This window comes from Maniola hyperantus, chromosome 9 (genome assembly GCF_902806685.2).
Source record: "Maniola hyperantus chromosome 9, iAphHyp1.2, whole genome shotgun sequence".
In the NCBI taxonomy this organism is placed as follows: Eukaryota; Metazoa; Arthropoda; class Insecta; order Lepidoptera; family Nymphalidae; genus Maniola; species Maniola hyperantus.
The window spans coordinates 318,190-343,194 of record NC_048544.1 but is presented as its reverse complement, the minus strand read 5'-3'; the positions used below and the strand labels follow the sequence as shown (position 1 = coordinate 343,194).

At 42.2% G+C, this 25,005-nt stretch overlaps 1 protein-coding gene across 4 annotated transcripts; it reads left to right on the top strand.

The window, feature by feature from the left end:
* The first annotated feature begins 207 nt into the window (after positions 1-207).
* MFS16 (major facilitator superfamily transporter 16) lies at positions 208-25,005 on the top strand. 4 transcript variants are annotated; one of them, XM_034972247.2, is made up of 14 exons: positions 210-644; positions 7,496-7,665; positions 8,911-8,991; positions 10,287-10,420; positions 10,749-10,881; positions 11,536-11,684; positions 12,884-12,949; positions 14,491-14,535; positions 15,274-15,469; positions 16,300-16,448; positions 17,083-17,206; positions 21,887-21,964; positions 22,630-22,744; positions 23,254-25,005. In XM_034972247.2, the coding sequence occupies exons 1-14, from the start codon at positions 517-519 to the stop codon at positions 23,327-23,329; spliced, it is 1,644 nt and encodes a 547-aa protein (XP_034828138.1). In that variant the 5' UTR covers positions 210-516; the 3' UTR covers positions 23,330-25,005. The 4 variants fall into 4 exon arrangements, with proteins under 4 accessions (XP_069356951.1, XP_069356950.1, XP_034828138.1 ...); XM_069500848.1 differs by lacking the exon at positions 14,491-14,535; XM_069500850.1 differs by lacking the exons at positions 21,887-21,964; positions 22,630-22,744; positions 23,254-25,005 and adding an exon at positions 18,694-18,884 and having other exon boundaries at positions 208-644.

The window sequence follows — 25,005 nt, the reverse complement described above, 5'->3', positions numbered from 1 at the left end:
GTTATCAGCATATCGGAAATTGAGTACAGCCGAACTAGTTACTCCTATTCAATGAAAAATCTCAAAGAAAATGTTTCTGCAAATAAAGAATCTTGAAGCCTACGATATTTTAATGCATCTACATCACTAGACCGAGCAGCTGACATTGACATTTAGAATTTTGATTTGACATCACATTACTTTTTGAGTTCACAGAGTTGAGAGTACCTACATTATATATTTTGAGTTATTTGAAATGGGGACGTGTCAAAAGTTCGCGACCGAATTCGAAGTAAAAATATTATTTAGTTTAAAATTTAAATAATTTGAGAACAAAGTATTACTCAAATCTACTAGCGAACCGTGTTATTTACCTAAGAAATTTATTTTTCAACGTTTCCACATGTGTATTACATTGAATAATAGGTATTCCTATCGAACTTTACTTCGCTGCTGAAACACAAACTTTTTGTACACAAAGACTGCAAAATGTGTGTGGGTTTGGAGTCATCATAGATAAAGGTTTTAGCGGTTTTTATGAGAGGAAAGTGGTTGAAGTGTTTGAAAATGAGCGGGGTGAGCCGCGACGCCCCGGTGGGAGTACAATGCGTGCAAAAGATCAGCTCCTGGATGTGTCCTCGACTTCAGTTCAATAGATTACGATGGTAAGATTATAATAAACATAATTCGATCAAACTTTTACCTTCGGGTAGCTTGTGCGCAAACTAAAAACAGTGATAGAGTACTTTTCAGTGAAAGTGGAGATAAGTTCATTGTTATTTTGTAATATGTACGAATTGTCAGTTTAAGTAACATAAAAATGCAACTCCTCAATATATCGAATTAGGTTGCCTGCACATCGGATTGAAAGAGAGGTGATGCAAAATTATGTAGGTTAGGTAGTTAAGCAATAAGATTTAAACAATAGTATGTAAGATTTCTTTATTAGTATTGTTAGTCCATAAGCGAGAGTAGATCATAAGCCGGCTCTCAATAAACATCTTTCACCGTTGCCGCATTTAATTATTACCATACGGCCACAACATATCTCATGGCGACCCTTGCCAGTCGGTGCATGCCTAATCTAAGTGCGTGCACCGGCTGGGCACCGATCAAGAAGAAGACTACACAATTTTCAAAAGAATATTCAAGACTCAGCTAGAACAAAAAGAAGAAACTAATTCCACGTCCTGTATTAAAAATCAAGAAAAACTAACATCAAGAAATAAGCCCAAAAATGAATCGCTTATGAACAGAAGACATCTCAAGCTTCATTGATCGGCCCAGCATCATCGTGCCTCCAGGGTTATCCCGGCCACAACTAGGAGGTGTCCAGGGTATTCCCGGCCCAGTTCGAGGAGTCCAGGGTTTTCCCGGCCCATTAAGATGCAGTAAAGAAGAGGCGCAGACTGCAGACCTCCGGACCTGATGACCAAAACCAGTCCTGATGACGACGGCGACTACACGGCGGTCACGAAACTGATTAATAAAATGCGTCGCTAACAGTTAAAGTAAGTGCAATTTATCTCTCGTAATGGGCAAATAGGTAGAATGTGTAGGTTATGTAATTATTTTTTTGGGTAGATAATTAAATTTTGTACGTATAGGATAGGAGAATATTGGTAATTTTTTAAAAATAATAAATAATACTTGCTCCACTATCTACTAATAAGTTCCGTTCGTGCTTTATTTGTAAGATTTTATATAGTGTGTAGGATAGTTTAAACTAATAATAGATAATAATTAATAAATGAATAAGTAGGTAGGTACTTACTTCTTTCGTAAAATATAATAATTCAGAGAATTATAACGGTGTCATCGCGTGGTCAACGACACACGCGTACCCGAACATTTTGTATTGTTATACGAGACAATGGTTTTGCTCGAGATGCAATTTGCAAATACAAGGAAATGAATATGAAATAAGGAGAACTTTTTCCCCTACAGACGTTTTTCGTCTTGTTTCGTGCTAGTTTTGACGATATAAGACTTTACCCGGCTTTAACAAATTAGGACTCTGCAAACCAAAGGCTTGATCACCCTTCGGCTGTAGACGTGCTAGGTATAAAATATACAATATTTATTTTGGGATTGAGACATACTGACGTAGGAAGATGATTGTTATTTATTTGTTTGAACGCGATATTTTGCGCATATTTAGTACCTCCTCATTCAACTATATATTTGTCTAGACTCTTGATCATTATCTACCGCGCTGGTGTTAGTGAAAGACCTAGAATCTTTATGAAAAGTTGAATGTTAGTGAAATACTTATTGAAAGAAATAAGTTTGATGAAGATTATAAGTGTTATGAAAAATGCTCGCAAGCATGTTATGTTAAATATTTATTAGGAGAGTACGCGCCGCGTTTGTTGATTTGTTTATTTATTTGTATTATGTGAAGAAGTAACTTGAAAGGAAGATGAAGACTAGGAGAGATTTATTTTGACTGTCCAGGAAATATGAATACCTGAGATGTTTACTTAATAATAGGTATTATTATGGGTTTTAGAATAGAGACCTTATATTTACCGTCTTACGACGATGCTATACGACAGCTGTATACTGATGATGAGGACGTTTTGATAGGTCAAAGAATCTTTTGAGACAACTAAGTCGATTAGTGAAATCGGTACCTCAGCTTATACATATCTAATACCTATGATGGTATTTTGAGATTATTTTATTATGATGAGATTTTTCGAAACTTTTGTAAAAGTTAAATCCTTGACTGCACTTATTAGGTTACGATTTTTCTATTTATAAGTAAGGTTGAAAGTATGCCCATACGAAGTAAGAGATAATATAAATTGCACTTGAGCACAGGAAGTAACGATAAAAAAAAATGTTTCCTGACATAATTTTAATTTTATTTAGCATTAGATTTTATTTTTGTGATTGTCATCATCTTTTCTTCTGATTCGATGTAGCGTCTAACATTTTTTTTCTTCTAAGGGGAGGGGTAACCGCATACATTTTCAGGGGAGTTGTAATATGTACGAATTGTCAGTTTAAGTAACATAAAAATGCAACTCCTCAATATATCGAATTAGGTTGCCTGCACATCGGATTGAAAGAGAGGTGATGCAAAATTATGTAGGTTAGGTAGTTAAGCAATAAGATTTAAACAATAGTATGTAAGATTTCTTTATTAGTATTGTTAGTCCATAAGCGAGAGTAGATCATAAGCCGGCTCTCAATAAACATCTTTCACCGTTGCCGCATTTAATTATTACCATACGGCCACAACATATCTCAATTTTGGTCTCTGCAATTTCTGTTTTAAGTGGTATAATGCTTAATAATTAATTGTGGAATAGCTTAAATGGTGTTTAAGTTTAGTTATATGTTGGGGTATTATTAGTATTATAGGTTAGGGGAGGCCTTTACCCGCAAAGGGGCTCATGTTCCATAAAAAATAGTGTTCACTTACTAACCATACTAACCTTGGAAAATAAGGAAATTGTACTAACAAAACTAATCTACTATGTACCAACTAACTAAGGAACTTGAGAATAAATAGCTTTTTATTTTATTAAGTTTAAGTCAAGTTGTAAGGCTACTTAGTCAAATTCTTTGGTCTACACTGTAGACTACAGTAAGAAACTTGAGTACACCAACTACATTATTAACAACAAAGTTGTAAAAACAACTTTATTTGCAGTTGACGTTTTACCATAACTTTTTCTCAGGAAGTGTCTAGCCGACCGACCGACGGTAGGCTAACTTATATTTATTGAGCTAACCGTCGTATAGCTAGCTGATCTTTTAAGGCTGAGGCTAGCGGTCTGACAGGGCGTGGCTACTGGTCTCCACTGGTGGATGTTTATCTAATCTAAATATATAAAAGGAAAAGGTGACTGACTGACTGACTGATCTATCAATGCACAGCTCAAACTACTGGATGGATCGGGCTGAAATTTGGCACGCAGATAGCTATTATGACATAGGCATCCGCCAAGAAAGGATTTTTGAAAATTTGACTCCTAAGAGGGTGAAATTTGTGTAGTCCACGCGGACGAAGTCACGAGCAAAAGCTAGTTCTATCTAATTCTAGTCGAAATACTAACACACTTATGCTACAGTTACTAATTAAGTGAAACTACATTTACTAATTACTGGTTAAATTTTTATCCTTAACTGACTATAGCTCCCTGAATTAAATGTCTTGAACATACAGATAGACAAAATGATGCAGACATCTGCTAAAAAAGGATTTTTGAAAACTCAACTCCTAAGAGGGTAAAATAGGGATTTGAAATTTGTGTAGACCCTGTGGACGAAGTCGCGTGGATAAACTAGTGAATACGATAGTAAAACTATAACACACAAATCCTACATAAACATAAAAAAATTACAGATTATTAACAAATTGAATTGTAAAGGCGGCCTTATCACTTGGTGATCTATTCCAGGAAACATACGAGAGGGATAGATTGCATGGAAAGAGGTTGGTGGGAAAGAGGTGTTAGATGAATTTTTTCACAGCAAAAAATAAACATGGTTAGGTAATTAAAACTATGTTCTTCCTTGTTTTTTTATTGATTGGTCTGATAAGAAGTAGCAAGGCTATTGAATGCTCTTTGTTAGTTTTACTTAGTAATTTTTTTATCGACTTTTATCAACTTGTTCAATGAAAGTATGTACTGTGAATGGATTTATGACAAAAACTAGCTGATGCCCGCGACGTCGTACGTGTGGATATAGGTTTTAAAAATTCCATGGGAACTCTTTGATTTTCCAGGATAAAAAGTAGCATGTCACTCTCCAGGTTTTAAACTACACCCATGCAAATAATCACGTCGATCCGTTGCTGCGTTGCGACGTGATTGAAGGACAAACCAACAAACAAACACAGTTTCGCATTTATAATAAGGGTACTGATGTACTTATTACCTACTAGGTAAAAAGCTGCCATCACCTCATCATCTTCATTATGATCAAGCCTTCACTGGCCCACTATGGAGCACATGTCTCTTAGAATAAGGAGGGCTTAGGCCATAGTCTGCCACACTGGCCAAGTGCCGATTGGCAGTCTTCACACACTTTTAAGAACGTTATGGACAACTCTCAGCCATGCAGGTTTCCTCATGAATCATGATGTTTTCCTTCATCGTTACAGGAAATGGTGTTCAATTGTTAAAACGCACATAACTGCGTAAAGTTAGAGGTGCATGCCCGGGATTGAACCCCCGACCTCCAATTAGAAGGCGGACGTCCTAACCACTAGGATATCACCTATGTGTGTAATATACCGTAACTCTGTACCCGTAGTACAGGATTTTACGTCTCACCAAACCAAACCAAATTCGAGAGTCGAAATACTTCTGCGTTACAGTAAACTGGATCTTAAAAGCCTTGTTTTAAAGCTCAAGTTTGTCTACACTTCTACAGCCAGCGCTCCAAGCGGAAACATTGCGAAATTAAAATCAGTGGCATTGAATATTTGACTTCAATTCAAGGCTGTTTAGGTCCATTTTACTGTAACGCGGAAGTATTTCAACTCTCGAATTTGGTTTCGTTTGGTGAGACGTAAAATCTTGTACTACGGGTACTGTAGTCTCCCAACCTCTGTTAACTATGAAGTATCAGTGTTAAGAGACTCTCCAAAAATTAGTTTTTGTGAGGTAGTTTCGTATAATATAATTTTAAATACACCACAATACTTCAATCAATAATAATAATAAAAAATATACTTTATTTGCACAACCACAAGAAGGATTACATTAAAGAATAAATCATTGTGTAATATGTGTAATTTAGTTATTCTTTGTTTTTGTTTTCTGGTATAAAATGTAGCCTATGTATGCCTCCGGGCTGCAAGCTATTTCTGTACCCTTCAAAATCGGCTAATCAGATGGGCTGTGAAAAGGTAACAGACCAACAGACACACTTTCACATTTATAGTATTAAGTAGCACAGTAGGGCGATTGTCTAAAACCAGCATCAATCATTATTACAATCTCAATTGTTCCGATTGGCTGAATTTGCGCGATTCTTGTTGCAACAATGCATTGTGGCCAATAGTGAGCGAGCATTAACCAATCAGAGATGATTGCGATCGTGACATTGTAGCTGTCAAACAACCGCGGTAGGGCAGCTGATTAAAACATACCAATAGATAGTAAACATGATTTTTCAATTAACTAGGTTAGGTAGGTACCTACATAATATTATTATTTACTAGATGATGCCCGCGCCTACGTCCGCTAGGATTTCGGTTTTTGTAAACCCTGTGGGAACTCTTTTATTTTTGCGGACAAAAATTTCCCGGACGCAAGCTACCTCTGTACTAAATTTGATATGAATCGGTTAAACGGATGAGTCTTTAGGAATCATGCGGGAACTCTTGATTTCGCGGGATAAAAAGTAGCATAATGTCCTTCCCAGGGATGTAAGCTAACTCTGTACCATACCAAACATCAAAATCGATTAAACTGTTGGGCCGGAAAAGCTAGCGAACAGACAGACAGACACACTTTCGCATTTATAATATTATAGTATGTATGGATGGATGCTATTTTTTACATAACTTGTTTTTCTGACCATGAATAATAATAGGTATAACTTGCAACTATAGTTTAGCTGACTCATTTTATACTACAACTATATACTATAACTTGCAACTATAGTTTAGCTGACACATTTTATACTATGGTAGATATGTGATGACTGATGCTTGTAGGCTGTATATAAACATGACTGTATGTGACTCACACTGCTGTTACCAGGTACCTACGTAATATGATGCTATCATGGCATGTATAATTTGCTTTTATGATCATTTTATCTATTTGTTATGAATTATGTTACTGGTTTTCATACAACATACCTAAAAATAATTCTGTTGGACATATTAGCCTCAATAGCTCAAGGGTTGAAGGAGCGCACTGAAATCCGAAAGGTCGCCGGCTCAAACCCCAATATTTTTGAAACGTCAGATGCATCTACCACTGATACGGAATGCCTTTCCTACCGAGAAGAACCAGCAAGAAACTCGGCGGTTGCTCTTTTCAAAGATTGAATATACAATAGGTACCTATCATGCCATACATAAAAAAGCAATTTGCAGTCCTGCGCGTTGCTGGAACGAGCTGCAGCCTGCAGGTCAAATCCACGCTCTTTTATCATTTAGATAATCTTCAATTGTGTAATATGTTTTATTCAGGAGGATACTAGGATATATAATAGATTTTTCAAACTTTTGTAAAGGTAAGTCCAAAATAGATTGCGGAATTTTGTTATAAAAGGTTATACCCATACCCACAAATGACTGTTAAATACGTACAGTACCTACGTGGCAGAAAATAATGTACATCGACCTTTAGAATGAGATTTATAGAGCGTTGTCTCTGTCACTCATACCTATGTGACGTTTGTCGGTCTCTTTCTAAAGATCGATGTACATTATTTTCTGCCGGGTACTGTAAGTAAGTCGTCCAATGATGGATTCAATCGGTCGCGTGCTTGACCAAACTGGGTGTTACGCCTCGTAACACGATCTGCTTGATTCCAGCTACCAAGCCCTGGTGCTGGTGCTGACGTACTTCACGTACATGACGTACCACCTGACGCGCAAGCCCATCTCGGTGGTGAAGAGCGTGCTGCACCAGAACTGCAGCGGCCTGCCGCCGCCGCCCGGCGTGAGGCCTGGCGATGACCAGTGGTGCAACTGGGCGCCCTTCAGTAAGTATATCATAATAATCCTAGTAAGTATGAATGTTTTTGTATGAAAGGTTAACTAACACTAATAAGTAGGTACCTACCTAAAAACATATAAATCGTGTGAGGTCAAAGATCTTTGTCAGCCCCAGCACAGACTACGGTCTATTTGGGCTTGGCAAATTGCAAACACCAGTCTCGGTTTTTATCTAGTGCTTTGGTCTAAAAGTCTGGTGTAAAATGTTCACTAAAAATTTTTTTACAAAAAAAAAAAACCGACTTCGATACACAAACATAATATATTCGGTAATAAATTAAATTATTTTTCAATTTTTAGTGTTTGTGTATCGAAGTCGGTTTTTATTTTTTTTTGTAAAAAAAATTTATTTCACAATTTTTAGTGGCCCCATGGTATTAAAATATGCTATGCCTGGTTAAAAATCTACTGTTTACTAAGCTATTACACTGATCGCGAGCAATTTACTCTTATCCGTTGAGGAGTTCCATTATCTATCTTCGAAGATGTTCATCAGATCTTCACCAAATTTAAATGGGACCAACTTTGAAGTATACCCTTTCAAACAAAAAAAAAGCGAGCGCGAAAATTTTCTTTTTATTTTTCTGAAATAACTGACAGTGATAAAAACGATATTTTATATTTTTTTATTGCTATGCTGCTACATCCAGAAAAAACATGCGAACTAACCGCCCCCGACAGCCAATTAACTCGACAGAAATAAAATACAATTATGATGTTGATAAAAACTATATTTTTTATTACTATTCTGCCATAAGAGTAGTTTCTAGTAGTAGTTCAGAAAATAGAAACGTGCAATGTAACAGCTTACATATCAACGCTTTGATTATATAAACATTAAACAGTAAGCATTATTAAAACAATGAAAGTGGGTCAACCGTGTCCAAACAGTTATCTGCCGTGTGAACGTTCAAATAATTGGAAATTGCTTTACGGCGTTGTTTGGGGAAAATGTATAAAAAATTATCTTAATTATGTAAATTTCTATTACAATTAATTAATTTTAATCGTCTATCGCGATTAACTTTTAATCGTTAATCAGATGAACTTTTGCCGACATTGGTTCATACGCATCAAGGAATCTTTATAGACAAGTATGGCACTGTTAACTTTTTAATCGTTAATCAGATTAACTTTTTGCCGACATTGGTTCAAACGCATCAAGGAATTGTATAGTATGGCGCTGCTTCGTGTGGAACGGGATGATAACGCTAACAACAGTGTTGTTGCAGACACGGCCGACGCCAACACGCTGCTGGGCACGCTGGACTCCGCCTTCCTCTTCTGCTACGCCGGCGCCATGTTTGTTTCTGGTAAGCCATTCATTGTACAGCGTTGGAAGACCCCCACTAGGTGGACAGGCGATACCTAATGAGTCGCAGGGAGCCGCTGGATTCAGACGGCGCAACACCGTAGTAGCTGTGATAGCATTATGGTTAGGACGTTCGCCTTCTAATCGGAGGTTACCAACCTACCAGCAAAGCCGTGCCGCCAAGTGATTTAGCGTTCCGGTACGATGTCGCGTAGAAACCAAAGGGTTTAGTAAAAAAACTGTCATACCATTTCCAGGTTAGCCCGCGCCCATCTTAGACTGCATCACCTCTTACCACCAGGTGAGATTGCAGTCAAGGGCTAACTTTTATCTGAATAAATAAATAAATTCTTTACATTACAGTGACCGGGATCGAGCCCCCGACCTCCCGAATCGGAGGCAAACGTATTAACCACTAGACTATCACGGCTTGTATAGTTGGGCATTTGACTACATCAAAAAAAAACATTTTTTAGTCATTTTTTCAACAAAATAGAGGGACTTCCAAAATACGTAAAAGCCACGTCCTTTGTTAGTTTTAAGTGTAATAACCATTTTAAATTATCGAAAGTACGTCATTATGATGTGTCGTCACATTCGTGTTTTTTTTTTAAAGAATATTAGCCATCTTAAATGACTAGTATTCTCCTTTCCTCTCCAACTAAGCGTTAAGCTTGTGCTAGGAGTATGTACGACAATATAAAAGAGCGTGGATTTGACCTGCAGGTCGTTCCGGCGACGCACAAGACTGCAAATACTATTTTATACATGGCATAATTTTGTACCTATATCAAATATTTGAAAAGAGCAACCGCCGAGTTTCTTGCTGGTTCTTCTCGGTAGGAAAGGCATTCCGAACCAGTGGTAGATGCATCCGACTATTCGAAAGTACTTGTAAAAGTTTATTCGAATAAAAAAGATTTTTATTTTATTTATTTTATTTAATAGTGCAACGGGCAGGGTTTGAACCGTCGAACTTCGGTTTTCAGTCCACTCCTTTACCCTTTGAGCTATTGGGGCTAATTCCTTTGTACACAATCTCTAAACTAAACTAAAATGGCACGCCTAAATCTATTGCTATCCCTTTCATAATGTTGCTTGCGGAAAAGGATAGCACTAGATTTAGACCTGTTAATTTAGTTTAGTTTAGAGATTGTGTACAAGAGAATCGGCCCCATTGAGGCTCTAAATTTAATAGAATATCGCATACTAAGTGCGCGTTTTGGCGTTTGATAAAAAGTTACTGATTTGACTAGTTGTCACATACCGTATTGTTGATGCATGGTTGCATTGCAGGCATGGTGGCGGAGCGGGTGGACCTGAGGTACTTCCTGTCGCTGGGCATGCTGGTGTCGGCCGTGTTCTGCTACCTGTTCGGGCTGGGCCGCACGCTCGACGTGCATGACATATCCTTCTACTTGCTCGTTCAGGTAAGTTCTTAGATCTCGGCCAAAGATGGTATTGGGTATCAAGTGTGATTGTGGTCAAGCGTTTGCCTATTCTATAATATAAAAATGAATCACTAAATGTGTTGCTGATCGCAAATCTCGAAAACACCTGAACCGATTTCACTAATTCTTTTTTTATAATATTCCTTGAAGTACGAGGATGGTTCTTACGGAGAGAAAAATCGACTGTTAGGCGGAACCAAGTTCGCTAGGGCAGCTAGTAATGATATAAAAAAAATCTGATGCAGTGCAAACCGCAGTCAGGTTTTTAGAAAACGTGTTACTTGTTCACTGTGGTTGTGGGTGCCAGGCGGGCGCGGGCGTGGCGCAGACCACGGGCTGGCCGGGCACGGTCGCCATCGTCGGCAAGTGGTTCGGCAACGCCAAGAAGGGCCTCATCTTCGGCCTCTGGAACTCGCACACCTCGCTGGGCAACATCCTCGGTAAGCGTCAACTGGTACTATCCGGTAGATACCCCCAGATTAAGATCAGGCCGAGCGGACCGGACAGTCGCAAGTGGACTGCCGGCTGCCTTTTTGTGTGTTGTTTCGGATTGACTATGCTGCGTAGGCCCTACTGGCCGCTACAGCGTCACCGGGGGGGTTGGCGAGCGCGAAGCTCCGCCTGGGGGTGAGCCCTAGGGCTCGAAGAAATAATTCGAGGGGTCGGGGGGCAACGTCCTCCTAAGGGCGCCTCCCGTGAGGCTCGGACCACGGCTTAGGATGACGTTGGGATGGGTGGAGTTGTCGGTTTTGTTGGTTAGTCCGTACGCCCCCGAGGCCGTGGCGTGAGTCCACGTCCGGGTGACGTTAGAAATTGGGGACCTTATGGGGGGGGGGGGGGTGGCTGCCGGGCGGCTGGTAGGTGAGCCGGCGGAGGGGAGGTCACGTCCACCTTCGTCATCGTTTCAAGCTTAAATAAAATTACTTGTATAGGTCCCGCAAATTGGTATTGCGTCTCATTAACGTCGAAATGACGTCAGCAGAAATGAAAACATACCATCAGCTCGAAACTTCAGTCTGGTGCTGACGTCACTAAAATGGCGGACACGCGTATTAGCGATTTGCGGGGCTTATAATGAATGATGTCTGTTGAAGGAACGCTTATGGCGTCAAAGTACGTGGAGACCGACTGGGCGCTGTCGTTCATATACCCCGCGCTGGTGATGGGCGCGGTGGGGTTCCTGGTGTTCCTGTTCCTGGCGCCGGAGCCCCGGCTCGTGGGCCTCACGCCCGACAGGACTTCTGTAAGTGGCATAAGGAACGCTCATTATAGTACGCGGCCGAAACTAATGTACATCGACCTTTAGAACCAGATAGCAGATTTGTAGAGCACTGTCTCTGACGTAGAGACCGACTAAACGTCATATAGGTATGAGTGAAGAGGCAACGCTCTACAAAGCCGAAATGTAAGTATAAAGGCCGATATACATTACTTTACTGTAACGCATGGTCTCACCGTCTATGAGTTTCTTCTGCTTTAACCTTCTTGGCTTCAAGTGGAGGAAGCGCCGGGATAACCAATTCTTTACTATAACATGTGATTTGTGGCACAATAGGCTACTTGACTCATATCTAATTTCGTCCAATAAATGATTATTTATTATAGTATTTTGCTTAAGACAACGAAATATATCAATAACAATTATTAAAAACGCAGGATGGATATATAAATCCAATTTAAAAAAATACAGTTTTTATTTTTATTTGAAACGCAGAAAACGCTGTCAGCCATGATGTGACGTCATTAAATATGTAAACAAAGAAATGTCATCCCTATGTCACGCGGGGACTAACGTAGTATCCATATATATAAAATTTCAAGTCCTGACTAACTTATATATCAACTTTTATGTTATGCTGTTGTTTACAAATGCATGACGTCAGAGCACAGATAATATATTATTATTATAATATAAATATATCTATTATTATTATAATCTATCGGCCAAACATGGCCGACAGTGTTTTCACCTGTCTAAGAAAAATATATTTTTAAATTTGAATTTTGTGTTTGTGTAATTTGAAAATGTTAATTTTTTTGATATAATAGCACAAATATTAACCATTTAAGACCTACTTAAAAAAAGTGTCAACTAGCCTATTAAGGAAATACACCTTTTCCTTTCCTTTTCTCTCAAGTATGTGTTAAGTGACTGGACACTATCCAGTGAACAACAAAGCGTACAAATATTCCGTTCGCTAAATTATTTCTGATTTGATCACATAGAGAAACTCCGCACATAGTTCTCTCCATCGCCCGCTGAGTGATTCTGAGCTTTCTTATGAGGCCCATGGTTAGCGACCATTACTAATATATTAGTTTACTTTAGAGAAAGACAATAAAATCGGCGCCAATGTTTAAAGGGGAATAGTGTTATTAAATAGAATTCGTTTAATTAGCACTTTTGAAAATGTTTGATTTGAATAGTGACATAATTTGCAGCCAAGCCGACAGTCTAACAGATCTGACACTGAAGAGGAACCGACACAAGTCATTGTTGGAGACCAGGTACGTTGGCCAAGGAGTTGATAACGTAATTATTATTATAAATCCCGCAAATTGTTAATGCGCGTGGCCGCTTTTTAGTGACGTCAGCACTAGACTGAAGTTTCGAGCTGATGGTATATTTTTACTTAATTATATGCCAAATGACGTCGTTTCGATGTTAATAAGACATAGTTCCAGCGCAATAGCAATTTGCGGGACTTATATTGTAGTTTATTAAAAAAATTCGGGGGACGTCCGACAGAAACGAAACTTCTACGCATTTGTCTACGAAAGTAATTTTGACCATAATGGAAAATTGTGAGTGAAATCAATCGATTTGAATTGTGTTTTGATTTGACTTAACACGCATGAAATAGCTTTTGGGTGACGTCAAGCTTTGGTGTTAACACGAAAGTTGTGTTTCAAAAAATAATAAAGGTGGATCGGGCGCTCCTAATACCTACTTAAAACAAATACGTACAGCCCGCGACAGGTCGAGATGGCAATCGGGGTAAGAGGCAGGGGGACGCCACGCACACCCGCACGTCACCCGAGAGGCTATGCGGGTGTGCGGGACGTTTCCTCCCCGATTGCTATCTCGACCAGTCGCGAACTATAGGTATTTGCTTCAAGAGCATTAGAGCACTCCTAATACCTATTAAGAGTGCTCTATCGATATCTAACACCAATCACCATAGACAGTCAGACGGTCGTCGTAAACTATAACATCTGCACCAGAGGCGGATTAAATGTCAAGAGCGCCCTAGCCCCTAGGCGAGCACCTCATATAGGCGCTCATCTAACAGCCATATTAAAATTTTACTAACTTCCAAAGATCTCTCGGCTCATTGCACAGCTGGTAATTACTGATTATATTTATTTATGTGAACACTTTGCTATATTAAGGTGACGCAGGACGCTCGACCTAAGTTGGCAGCGCACGTGGGTAACATGTTTGCTTTTCACTTGACATTGTATGAGAAAATTGAGAGGCACGATGATTTTCACCGAAATCAAGCGCGTGAAAAGGGTTTAGGAAAAGTATTTTTGAGAAAAAACTGCTGAATTTATGTTTGCAAAGTAAAGTTATTTCAACTAATGAATAAATAAACTACGTCTAATGATAAATTGTTTTAGAATTTTCATATCCCTAATCTTATTTATTTACGACCAAAGTTGTCATTAATTTAGTGTTAAAATTGGAATCTTTTGAGCCTCGTAACTTTTAAATCAATATTTTTTTCAATGTTTTATATATCAATAAACCTAGATAATGACGAGATAAATCGATATAATTCTTAGTTTTGTGCGTACAATATCGAATATTGTTGTAATTTCCCTCCTACGTTTGTATGAAGAAAGCAACGAACTGAGTCCCCTTAAAGAGGCAGTTTCGCTCACTCCAAGATGATACGGATAATTAGGTAATGGAACTCTAAATGATCACCTGCGCCCCTTCGTAACCTCGCGCCCCTAGGCACGTGCCTAGTTTGCCTTAGGGATAATCCGCCTCTGATCTGTACCATATGTAGATAGACATATAAATAACAGCATGTTTGCAGGCGGCGAGCTTGCGGCCCTCGCGTCACTCCGCTAACTCACCGCCGGTAAGTCACTCACTCACTCACTCACTCTGCACTTATTTTTCACTCTCACTCATTTCACACTTCTCAATTTTAAAAGTTTTTCAGAACGAAGCATGGGATACCCCTCGACTCAACTAAACTCTTCAAATTAATATCGATTAAAAAATAAAGCCGGGAATATTTAGCGTATCGTGTTGTGTCGTGACACGTCAGAACTCAGAAGCATATCGGTTTCATACATTTAGTAAGGTTAGAGACACATTAAGTGGAGTAACGTGTCGTGACGCTTTGCGGCGTATCTCTCTCTAACCTTAACTAAATGTATGAAACCGATATCTGTACCCGTAGTACAAGATTTTACGTCTCACCAAACCAAACCAAATTCGAGAGTCGAAATACTTCCCCGTTACAGTAAACTGGATCTTAAATGCCTTGTTTTAAAGCTCAAGTTTGTCTACACTTCTACAGCTAGCGCTCCAAGCGGAAACATTGCGAAATTAAAATCAGTGGCATTGAATATTTGACTTCAATTAAAAGCTGTTTAGGTCCATTTTACTGTAACGCGAAAGTATTTCGACTCTCGAATTTGGTTTCGTTTGGTGAGACGTAAAATCTTGTACTACGGGTACTGACGCGTCACGACACAACACGACACGCTAGTAAACATATTTCCAATTTTTAAATACACCCGAAAAATCTTCATAAAATACTTTAAAATATTCGATTAAAAAGAAGATAAGAAAGTTTCCACCATTCCAGTACCAACAAGACGACTCGGCGACGGAGGAGACAGCGCTACTGTCGCGTCGCTCGTCTCGCTCGCAAAGTGGCGCCGTCTCGCTCACCCGCGCGCTGGCCATCCCCGGCGTCATAGACTTCTCTCTTTCCCTCTTCTTCGCTAAGCTGGTCAGCTACACTTTCTTGTTCTGGCTTCCCCTATACATCAACTCATCAAGTAAGTATGATTTAGGATTATTCATACACATACATTTCTTAATAGCTAAAAACTGAGCAACAGAATCGAATTTCGTAGAAGAAAATATATCTGACATAGTGATGTGTACAATGCGACAAGGCTCTCTTGGCACTTGAATGACATTGACAGGGGGGCGCTGTTGGGGAACAAAGGCTTAGACTATTCAAGTAAGAACAAAGGGGACACTTGACGGCAACGTTAGTTCCGATTTTCGCCATGCGCCAAAAGAGCCTTCTCGCACTGTACTATACCATTCATGTAGGTAGAACTATGTCAGCGTGACAGGAGTGCGTTTTGTTTCTTATTAATCTTTATTAGACCCTGTCTAATTTTTGAAGAGATCGATGTGAGAGTAATTTCCGAACTTTTTCGGGGTGCGACGGCAATTTTCAAATCTAAGATGGCTGATCAAATTTTTTAAATGAAATGTTACAGTGCGACAAGGCTCTCTTGGCACTTGAATGACATTGACAGGGGGGCGCTGTTGGCAGAACAAAGGCTTATAATATTCAAACAAGAACAAAGGCGGCAATGTTAGTTACGATTTTCGCCACGCGCCAAGATAGCCTTGTCGCACTGTATTTACAATTTGCTAAATAAAACCTTTTTTTAGATTTTTTTCTAGATTTATGTGCGTTTAAGCCATTAAATAACACCAATTGCTTTAACGGTGAAGGAAAACATCGCGAAGAAACCTGCATGTCTAAGAGTTGTACATAATGTTCTCAAAGGTGCGTGGTGGACTATGATGACTAGACGTGTAAGAATAGATGATGGTGTATATGACTAGTGCTGTGGGGTGTCCCCAGCTCCCCTCACGCCGAAGCAGTCGGGCGAGCTAAGTACCGCGTTCGACGTGGGCGGCGTGGTGGGCGCCGCCCTGGCCGGCTTGCTGGCAGACTACGCGAGCTGCCCCGCGCTCGTGTGCTGCGCCTTCTACGCGCTCTGCGCGCCCACGGTGAGTGAACTGTGACTGCACAGTGCAGCACCATTATGTGTTCGTTTTTGATAATATTGTGGCGGTTGCCACAGATGCACCTAGATGGCGCTGTTCAATCGATAACATTTCGTGACGTAGTCCCGAACAAATGTACCGCCGACAGTACTCGCACTGACGAAGTTTTCTGCAATCTGGACTATATATAGAAGTTTCAAGACACAACCGTCGGCCCAGCTGGCGCTACCGAGCACTACCAACCGCTCGGCAGGAGATCTCCCTTTAATACGGTCGAACCTGCACACCGCTCCCGTACAATATCATTGTCAAAACCGAGCCTCAATAGCTCAACAGGTAAAGGAGTGGACTGAAAACCGAAAAAGGTCGACGGTTCAAACCCCGCCCGTTGCACTATTGTCGTACCTACTCCTAGCACAAGCCTGACGCTTAGTTGGAGAGGAAAAAATATTAGTCGTTTAACATGGCTAATATTCTTTTTTTTTAAACCATTTTGAAATTGCCGACCCTGGTGTCTACTCTGTGTTTCTCGTATGGTAGCTCTCAAGAAACCACGGTGGCGCCACCATGCTGTCCTAGTGAGATTGGCCTGACTTTGAAAATTACCCCACACTAAAGTTCAGTTTGTACCCCGCAGCTGCTAGCGTACCAAACGTGGGGAGCCATGTCGTACACGCTGAACGTGGGCCTGCTGGTGGCGGCGGGCGTGCTGGTCAACGGGCCCTACGCGCTCATTACCACCGCCGTCAGCGCGGAACTGGGTGAGACAGCTATTTGCGGGTAGTTCACTAATTACTCCATACAATGTACGAGAGGTCCATTCACATCTACCAGCACGTAGCGAGGTAGTGTGCAGCGAGTAGATACAGAAAAAGTATCCGGCTAATATAACTACTAGAACAATATTCAAAAGGCTCACCGCATATGTCAGGATTCACGTTTTAAAATAATCATGCCGAATGTATTAACGATATTCTCATGTTGTCAAATGATATTTATTTTATTAAGCCCTCTCATGATTCTCAATTACTCTCACGCATCTCACACGTGAATCTAGTATCTGTCCGACACAACTAGACAAACCTAACGAACTTACCTAGATCGCCTCCTCCAACCCCTTCCAGTGGTCCCGAACCGACCATATAACCTGGTTACCACTTACTGCTTACCTTGAACACGTCAAACAAACAGTAACCACATCAACGACACTTTAAAAGCTTCACTAAATAAAATCAAACAGGAGTCACACAAAAGAAACGCTTACAAAGCGCGTCTATAGTGCATCTTTTTCTTATTAATATTGATAAAAAGAACGGGTAATTAATTTTGAATCAAAGACTAAATTTTAGTGTTACTCTACAAAAAACACTATGCTCAAGAAGTACCTCTTGTTATTATTCCTTGAGAAGCACCTAAAGTCACGAGATTTAGGTTTGACAGTTTTAAATTAAATTAAGTATGTCTGTCCTTTTCTTATTATATTGCTAAGAAAAAGATGCGAATACTTTAAAATTTAGTTACGATCAGAGGCAGTTCCAGTGTCTGCAGTACGCAGCAGTCGACCTTTAGAAGGAGATAGGTAGCTGATTTGTAGAGCATTGCCTCTGTCGTTGGGAACGACAAAACGTCACATAGGTATGAGTGACAGATACAACGCTCTACAAAGCCGAAATGTCATTCTAAAGGCGTACTGTACTGTGTAGATATGAATGCTATACTTGTATACATCGTAGGCACACACAGCAGTCTGGCGGGCGACGCGAAGGCGTTGGCTACCGTCACGGCCACGCGATCTGTACTCTGTAGATATGAATGCTATACTTGTATACATCGTAGGCACACACAGCAGTCTGGCGGGCGACGCGAAGGCGTTGGCTACCGTCACGGCCACGCGATCTGTACTCTGTAGATATGAATGCTATACTTGTATACATCGTAGGCACACACAGCAGTCTGGCGGGCGACGCGAAGGCGTTGGCTACCGTCACGGCCACGCGATCTGTACTGTGTAGATATGAATGCTATACTTGTATACATCGTAGGCACACACAGCAGTCTGGCGGGCGACGCGAAGGCGTTGGCTACCGTCACGGCCACGCGATCTGTACTCTGTAGATATGAATGCTATACTTGTATACATCGTAGGCACACACAGCAGTCTGGCGGGCGACGCGAAGGCGTTGGCTACCGTCACGGCCACGCGATCTGTACTCTGTAGATATGAATGCTATACTTGTATACATCGTAGGCACTCACAGCAGTCTGGCGGGCGACGCGAAGGCGTTGGCTACCGTCACGGCCACGCGATCTGTACTCTGTAGATATGAATGCTATACTTGTATACATCGTAGGCACTCACAGCAGTCTGGCGGGCGACGCGAAGGCGTTGGCTACCGTCACGGCCACGCGATCTGTACTCTGTAGATATGAATGCTATACTTGTATACATCGTAGGCACACACAGCAGTCTGGCGGGCGACGCGAAGGCGTTGGCTACCGTCACGGCCACGCGATCTGTACTCTGTAGATATGAATGCTATACTTGTATACATCGTAGGCACACACAGCAGTCTGGCGGGCGACGCGAAGGCGTTGGCTACCGTCACGGCCACGCGATCTGTACTCTGTAGATATGAATGCTATACTTGTATACATCGTAGGCACTCACAGCAGTCTGGCGGGCGACGCGAAGGCGTTGGCTACCGTCACGGCCACGCGATCTGTACTCTGTAGATATGAATGCTATACTTGTATACATCGTAGGCACTCACAGCAGTCTGGCGGGCGACGCGAAGGCGTTGGCTACCGTCACGGCCACGCGATCTGTACTCTGTAGATATGAATGCTATACTTGTATACATCGTAGGCACACACAGCAGTCTCGCGGGCGACGCGAAGGCGTTGGCTACCGTCACGGCCACGCGATCTGTACTCTGTAGATATGAATGCTATACTTGTATACATCGTAGGCACACACAGCAGTCTGGCGGGCGACGCGAAGGCGTTGGCTACCGTCACGGCCACGCGATCTGTACTCTGTAGATATGAATGCTATACTTGTATACATCGTAGGCACTCACAGCAGTCTGGCGGGCGACGCGAAGGCGTTGGCTACCGTCACGGCCACGCGATCTGTACTCTGTAGATATGAATGCTATACTTGTATACATCGTAGGCACACACAGCAGTCTCGCGGGCGACGCGAAGGCGTTGGCTACCGTCACGGCCACGCGATCTGTACTCTGTAGATATGAATGCTATACTTGTATACATCGTAGGCACACACAGCAGTCTCGCGGGCGACGCGAAGGCGTTGGCTACCGTCACGGCCACGCGATCTGTACTCTGTAGATATGAATGCTATACTTGTATACATCGTAGGCACACACAGCAGTCTCGCGGGCGACGCGAAGGCGTTGGCTACCGTCACGGCCACGCGATCTGTACTCTGTAGATATGAATGCTATACTTGTATACATCGTAGGCACACACAGCAGTCTCGCGGGCGACGCGAAGGCGTTGGCTACCGTCACGGCCACGCGATCTGTACTCTGTAGATATGAATGCTATACTTGTATACATCGTAGGCACACACAGCAGTCTCGCGGGCGACGCGAAGGCGTTGGCTACCGTCACGGCCACGCGATCTGTACTCTGTAGATATGAATGCTATACTTGTATACATCGTAGGCACACACAGCAGTCTCGCGGGCGACGCGAAGGCGTTGGCTACCGTCACGGCCACGCGATCTGTACTCTGTAGATATGAATGCTATACTTGTATACATCGTAGGCACACACAGCAGTCTCGCGGGCGACGCGAAGGCGTTGGCTACCGTCACGGCCACGCGATCTGTACTCTGTAGATATGAATGCTATACTTGTATACATCGTAGGCACACACAGCAGTCTCGCGGGCGACGCGAAGGCGTTGGCTACCGTCACGGCCACGCGATCTGTACTCTGTAGATATGAATGCTATACTTGTATACATCGTAGGCACACACAGCAGTCTCGCGGGCGACGCGAAGGCGTTGGCTACCGTCACGGCCACGCGATCTGTACTCTGTAGATATGAATGCTATACTTGTATACATCGTAGGCACACACAGCAGTCTCGCGGGCGACGCGAAGGCGTTGGCTACCGTCACGGCCACGCGATCTGTACTCTGTAGATATGAATGCTATACTTGTATACATCGTAGGCACACACAGCAGTCTCGCGGGCGACGCGAAGGCGTTGGCTACCGTCACGGCCACGCGATCTGTACTCTGTAGATATGAATGCTATACTTGTATACATCGTAGGCACACACAGCAGTCTCGCGGGCGACGCGAAGGCGTTGGCTACCGTCACGGCCACGCGATCTGTACTCTGTAGATATGAATGCTATACTTGTATACATCGTAGGCACACACAGCAGTCTCGCGGGCGACGCGAAGGCGTTGGCTACCGTCACGGCCACGCGATCTGTACTCTGTAGATATGAATGCTATACTTGTATACATCGTAGGCACACACAGCAGTCTCGCGGGCGACGCGAAGGCGTTGGCTACCGTCACGGCCACGCGATCTGTACTCTGTAGATATGAATGCTATACTTGTATACATCGTAGGCACACACAGCAGTCTCGCGGGCGACGCGAAGGCGTTGGCTACCGTCACGGCCACGCGATCTGTACTCTGTAGATATGAATGCTATACTTGTATACATCGTAGGCACACACAGCAGTCTCGCGGGCGACGCGAAGGCGTTGGCTACCGTCACGGCCACGCGATCTGTACTCTGTAGATATGAATGCTATACTTGTATACATCGTAGGCACACACAGCAGTCTCGCGGGCGACGCGAAGGCGTTGGCTACCGTCACGGCCACGCGATCTGTACTCTGTAGATATGAATGCTATACTTGTATACATCGTAGGCACACACAGCAGTCTCGCGGGCGACGCGAAGGCGTTGGCTACCGTCACGGCCACGCGATCTGTACTCTGTAGATATGAATGCTATACTTGTATACATCGTAGGCACACACAGCAGTCTCGCGGGCGACGCGAAGGCGTTGGCTACCGTCACGGCCACGCGATCTGTACTCTGTAGATATGAATGCTATACTTGTATACATCGTAGGCACACACAGCAGTCTCGCGGGCGACGCGAAGGCGTTGGCTACCGTCACGGCCACGCGATCTGTACTCTGTAGATATGAATGCTATACTTGTATACATCGTAGGCACACACAGCAGTCTCGCGGGCGACGCGAAGGCGTTGGCTACCGTCACGGCCACGCGATCTGTACTCTGTAGATATGAATGCTATACTTGTATACATCGTAGGCACACACAGCAGTCTCGCGGGCGACGCGAAGGCGTTGGCTACCGTCACGGCCACGCGATCTGTACTCTGTAGATATGAATGCTATACTTGTATACATCGTAGGCACACACAGCAGTCTGGCGGGCGACGCGAAGGCGTTGGCTACCGTCACGGCCATCATAGACGGCACGGGGAGCATAGGTGAGTCTCATAAACACTAACTACTATATCCAAAAACAACCATTCAGCTATAAGGGTGAGATCTATAGAGCGCACTCTGAATTTGACTTATGACAGAGTTAAAACGAGACAGAGCTATATTTCTCACATAAATCTGTCTCGTTTTAACTCAATCTTAAGATCTCAGTCTAAGAGAGCGAATGGTGGACATATAAAAGAATCATTAAAATTTCTCAACGAATGAAAAAGTTATGTACCTTTAAAGTTGCGCTTGTAAGAATGGTTTCGTGTCACGCGGCGCTCCAGCGTGTGACGTCACACTACCTTACCGACCGACATTCTTCCTTCATGGTGAAATTAAAATTACCACTACCAAGAGATAAAACACAAGCAGTTTTACTTAAAAAAGCTAGGAACAGCGCGAATTGTTACTTGAACTATGAAGCGATTGAGTTGTGTTGAGTTTGTTGTGGGCTCTTCTCAAACCTGGGCGCGTTTGGAACCCTCGTAGCTGTAGTTTTAAGTACGTATTAATTATCACCACTATATCATATCATCTCACAAATAAAAAAAATTGACAATCAGGAAGCGTAAAATTTTACCAATTCTGAATAAATAATTTGAGTTTTGTAGGGGGGAAGGGGAGACGACAAAACTTGACTACCTTGGTTACCTATTTTGACTAGGCGCGGCGGTGGGGCCCATGTTGGCCGGCCTGGTCTCCGGCAGAGCGGGCAGTTGGTCCTACGTGTTCTACATGCTCATTTCCTGCGACGTCATGGCGCTAGTGTTGTTGCTCAGGTAAATGTTGTGCAGGTATATTGACGTTTACACTCGACGATGTATAGTCAAAACTCAGGGTCAATGCCCCGCCTACGACGTGGCATCTATCTACGCAAAGTTCGTTGACCTCTATCGTCAGTCAGATGTTTTATTCTTCTATCTTCTAAATATATAAAAGGAAAAGGTGACTGACTGACTGACTGATCTATCAACGCACAGCTCAAACTATTTGACGGATCGGGCTTAAATTTGACATGCAGATAGCTGTTATGACGTAGGCGTCCGCTGAGAAAGGATTTTAGAAAATTCAATCCCTAAGATGGTGAAATAGGGGTTTGAAATTTGTGTAGTCCACGCGGACGAAGTCGCGAGCATAAGCTAGTTTGCAATAAACTTTTGAAAAATACAGGTATTTTTTATTTGTTTTACGGTTTTTTGTGATATCTTATCAATATCAGTGTTATCACCTGTCTTCGTTTCTGCGGTCCAGTGTCACCGTGTACAACTGTATGACGTATGTTCCCCAGGATGGCATCGTCGGAGGTGTCACGGGTGCGGCAGGAGAGGCGCCTCGCGTCGCCGCGCCTCGTGCGCATCGAGTGAACACACCGACAGTATTACTGCACGACCTACTATATACACACGATGTGAAAACAACGTGGAAAAGTAAATCTTGAAGGCCCAAGACACGGGTCTGCCCGCGAAATTCTAATTTAATTTGGGTTTTCACAATTTGTAAACTAATGTGACAAAGTAGACTTATTGCATTCAAATTTCGCCCCTAACAGTATCATCTTCACAAGCTTTTATAAAAATCTTTACTTAAAAGTGTCCAGTTTAGGAAATTAGTCAAAATAATGACTAATTTCTGAGTAGCTCACGTCAAACTCATTATTTTGACTAATTTCTTAAACTGGACACTTTCAAGTAAAGATTAAGCCTGTGAAGATGATACTGCTTGGGGCTCAATTTGAATGCCATAAGCCTCCTTTGTCGTATTAGTTTACAAATTGTGGAAAACCAAATTAAATTAGAATTTCGCGGGCAGACCCGTGTCTTCCACCTTAAAACACTGCGTACTAAGTTTGGAGGTCTTCTGAGGAAAATAAGCTGCTCGAGAATGACAGCTACAGTGTAACCTCCGATTGGTTGACGCTCGTTCACTATTGGCTGCAATGCGTTGTTGCAACAAGAATACCATAAATTTAACCAATCACAACAAATGCGATTGTAATGATTGCTGTAGGTCAATGGCACCGATTCTAAGCACAACCTAATTTTAGAGTATTCGCACCCTCTTCTTACTATTGTAATATGAAAAGGACAGAAGCAGTTTGACATTTCTAAATTTAATTTTTAGATGGTAAAACCCATAGAGCAGAAACAAAGAGGAGATGTTGTATTAAGATTTCCCTATGAAATATCGAGTGACATTTTGCGGGGTGAGGGGTTGTGGAACGCCGCCCACTTCTCAATTTTCCATCTGCGGGTTAGTAGCAAAACTACTCGCTTAGCGACCTAACATCGATAATATATTGATGTCACTACATAGTTCAGCTATCTCACACTAGATGTCAATAATCTAGAACTATTTTAATAATTACGTATAAAATTACTTACAAATGAAATGTGATACCATTCATAGCATCAGAACGTCTGTCTGAATAACTTTGACACGATAAAACACAACACTTCATCCTTTTGTTCTTAAAAACGCGAAAACACACCGATAATACGAGTCTCAATATATGTGAACCTGACGAACGCAGACAGCATACTAACTAAGGCCCCGCCCACAGTGATGACGTCAGGACCTAGTTGAAAATCACAGTGCACAGTTGCTTAGGCCAACTCCTCTTTGTTTCTGCTCTATGGTAAAACCCGTGTTTTTAGCACGCACTCGCGAACCTACTGTTTAAATTTGTATTGTGCACTAAAATTTAGAGTCTTTAAATGTGAAAGTCATGTTCCGTTCCTTTTTTAGCATTAGTAAAAAGAAAAGGATGCAGATACTCTAAATTTAGTTTAGAGAGAGACTAGAGAATCGGGGCCAATGTAGGATGATGGGATGTCGTCGACATTCCGTCTACACGTACGAAACGTTCTGCGTCATCATTCCTCATACGCATGGCTAAGGTTTGGAATACTCTTCCACGATATGTGTTTCCTACCAATTACAACCCGGGTATCTTCAAAACAAGAGTGAAGAGGCATCTTGTAGGTAAACGCGTCCCATCATCTGCATCGCACAGAAGTGCTCGGTGAAAAATACGTGACGG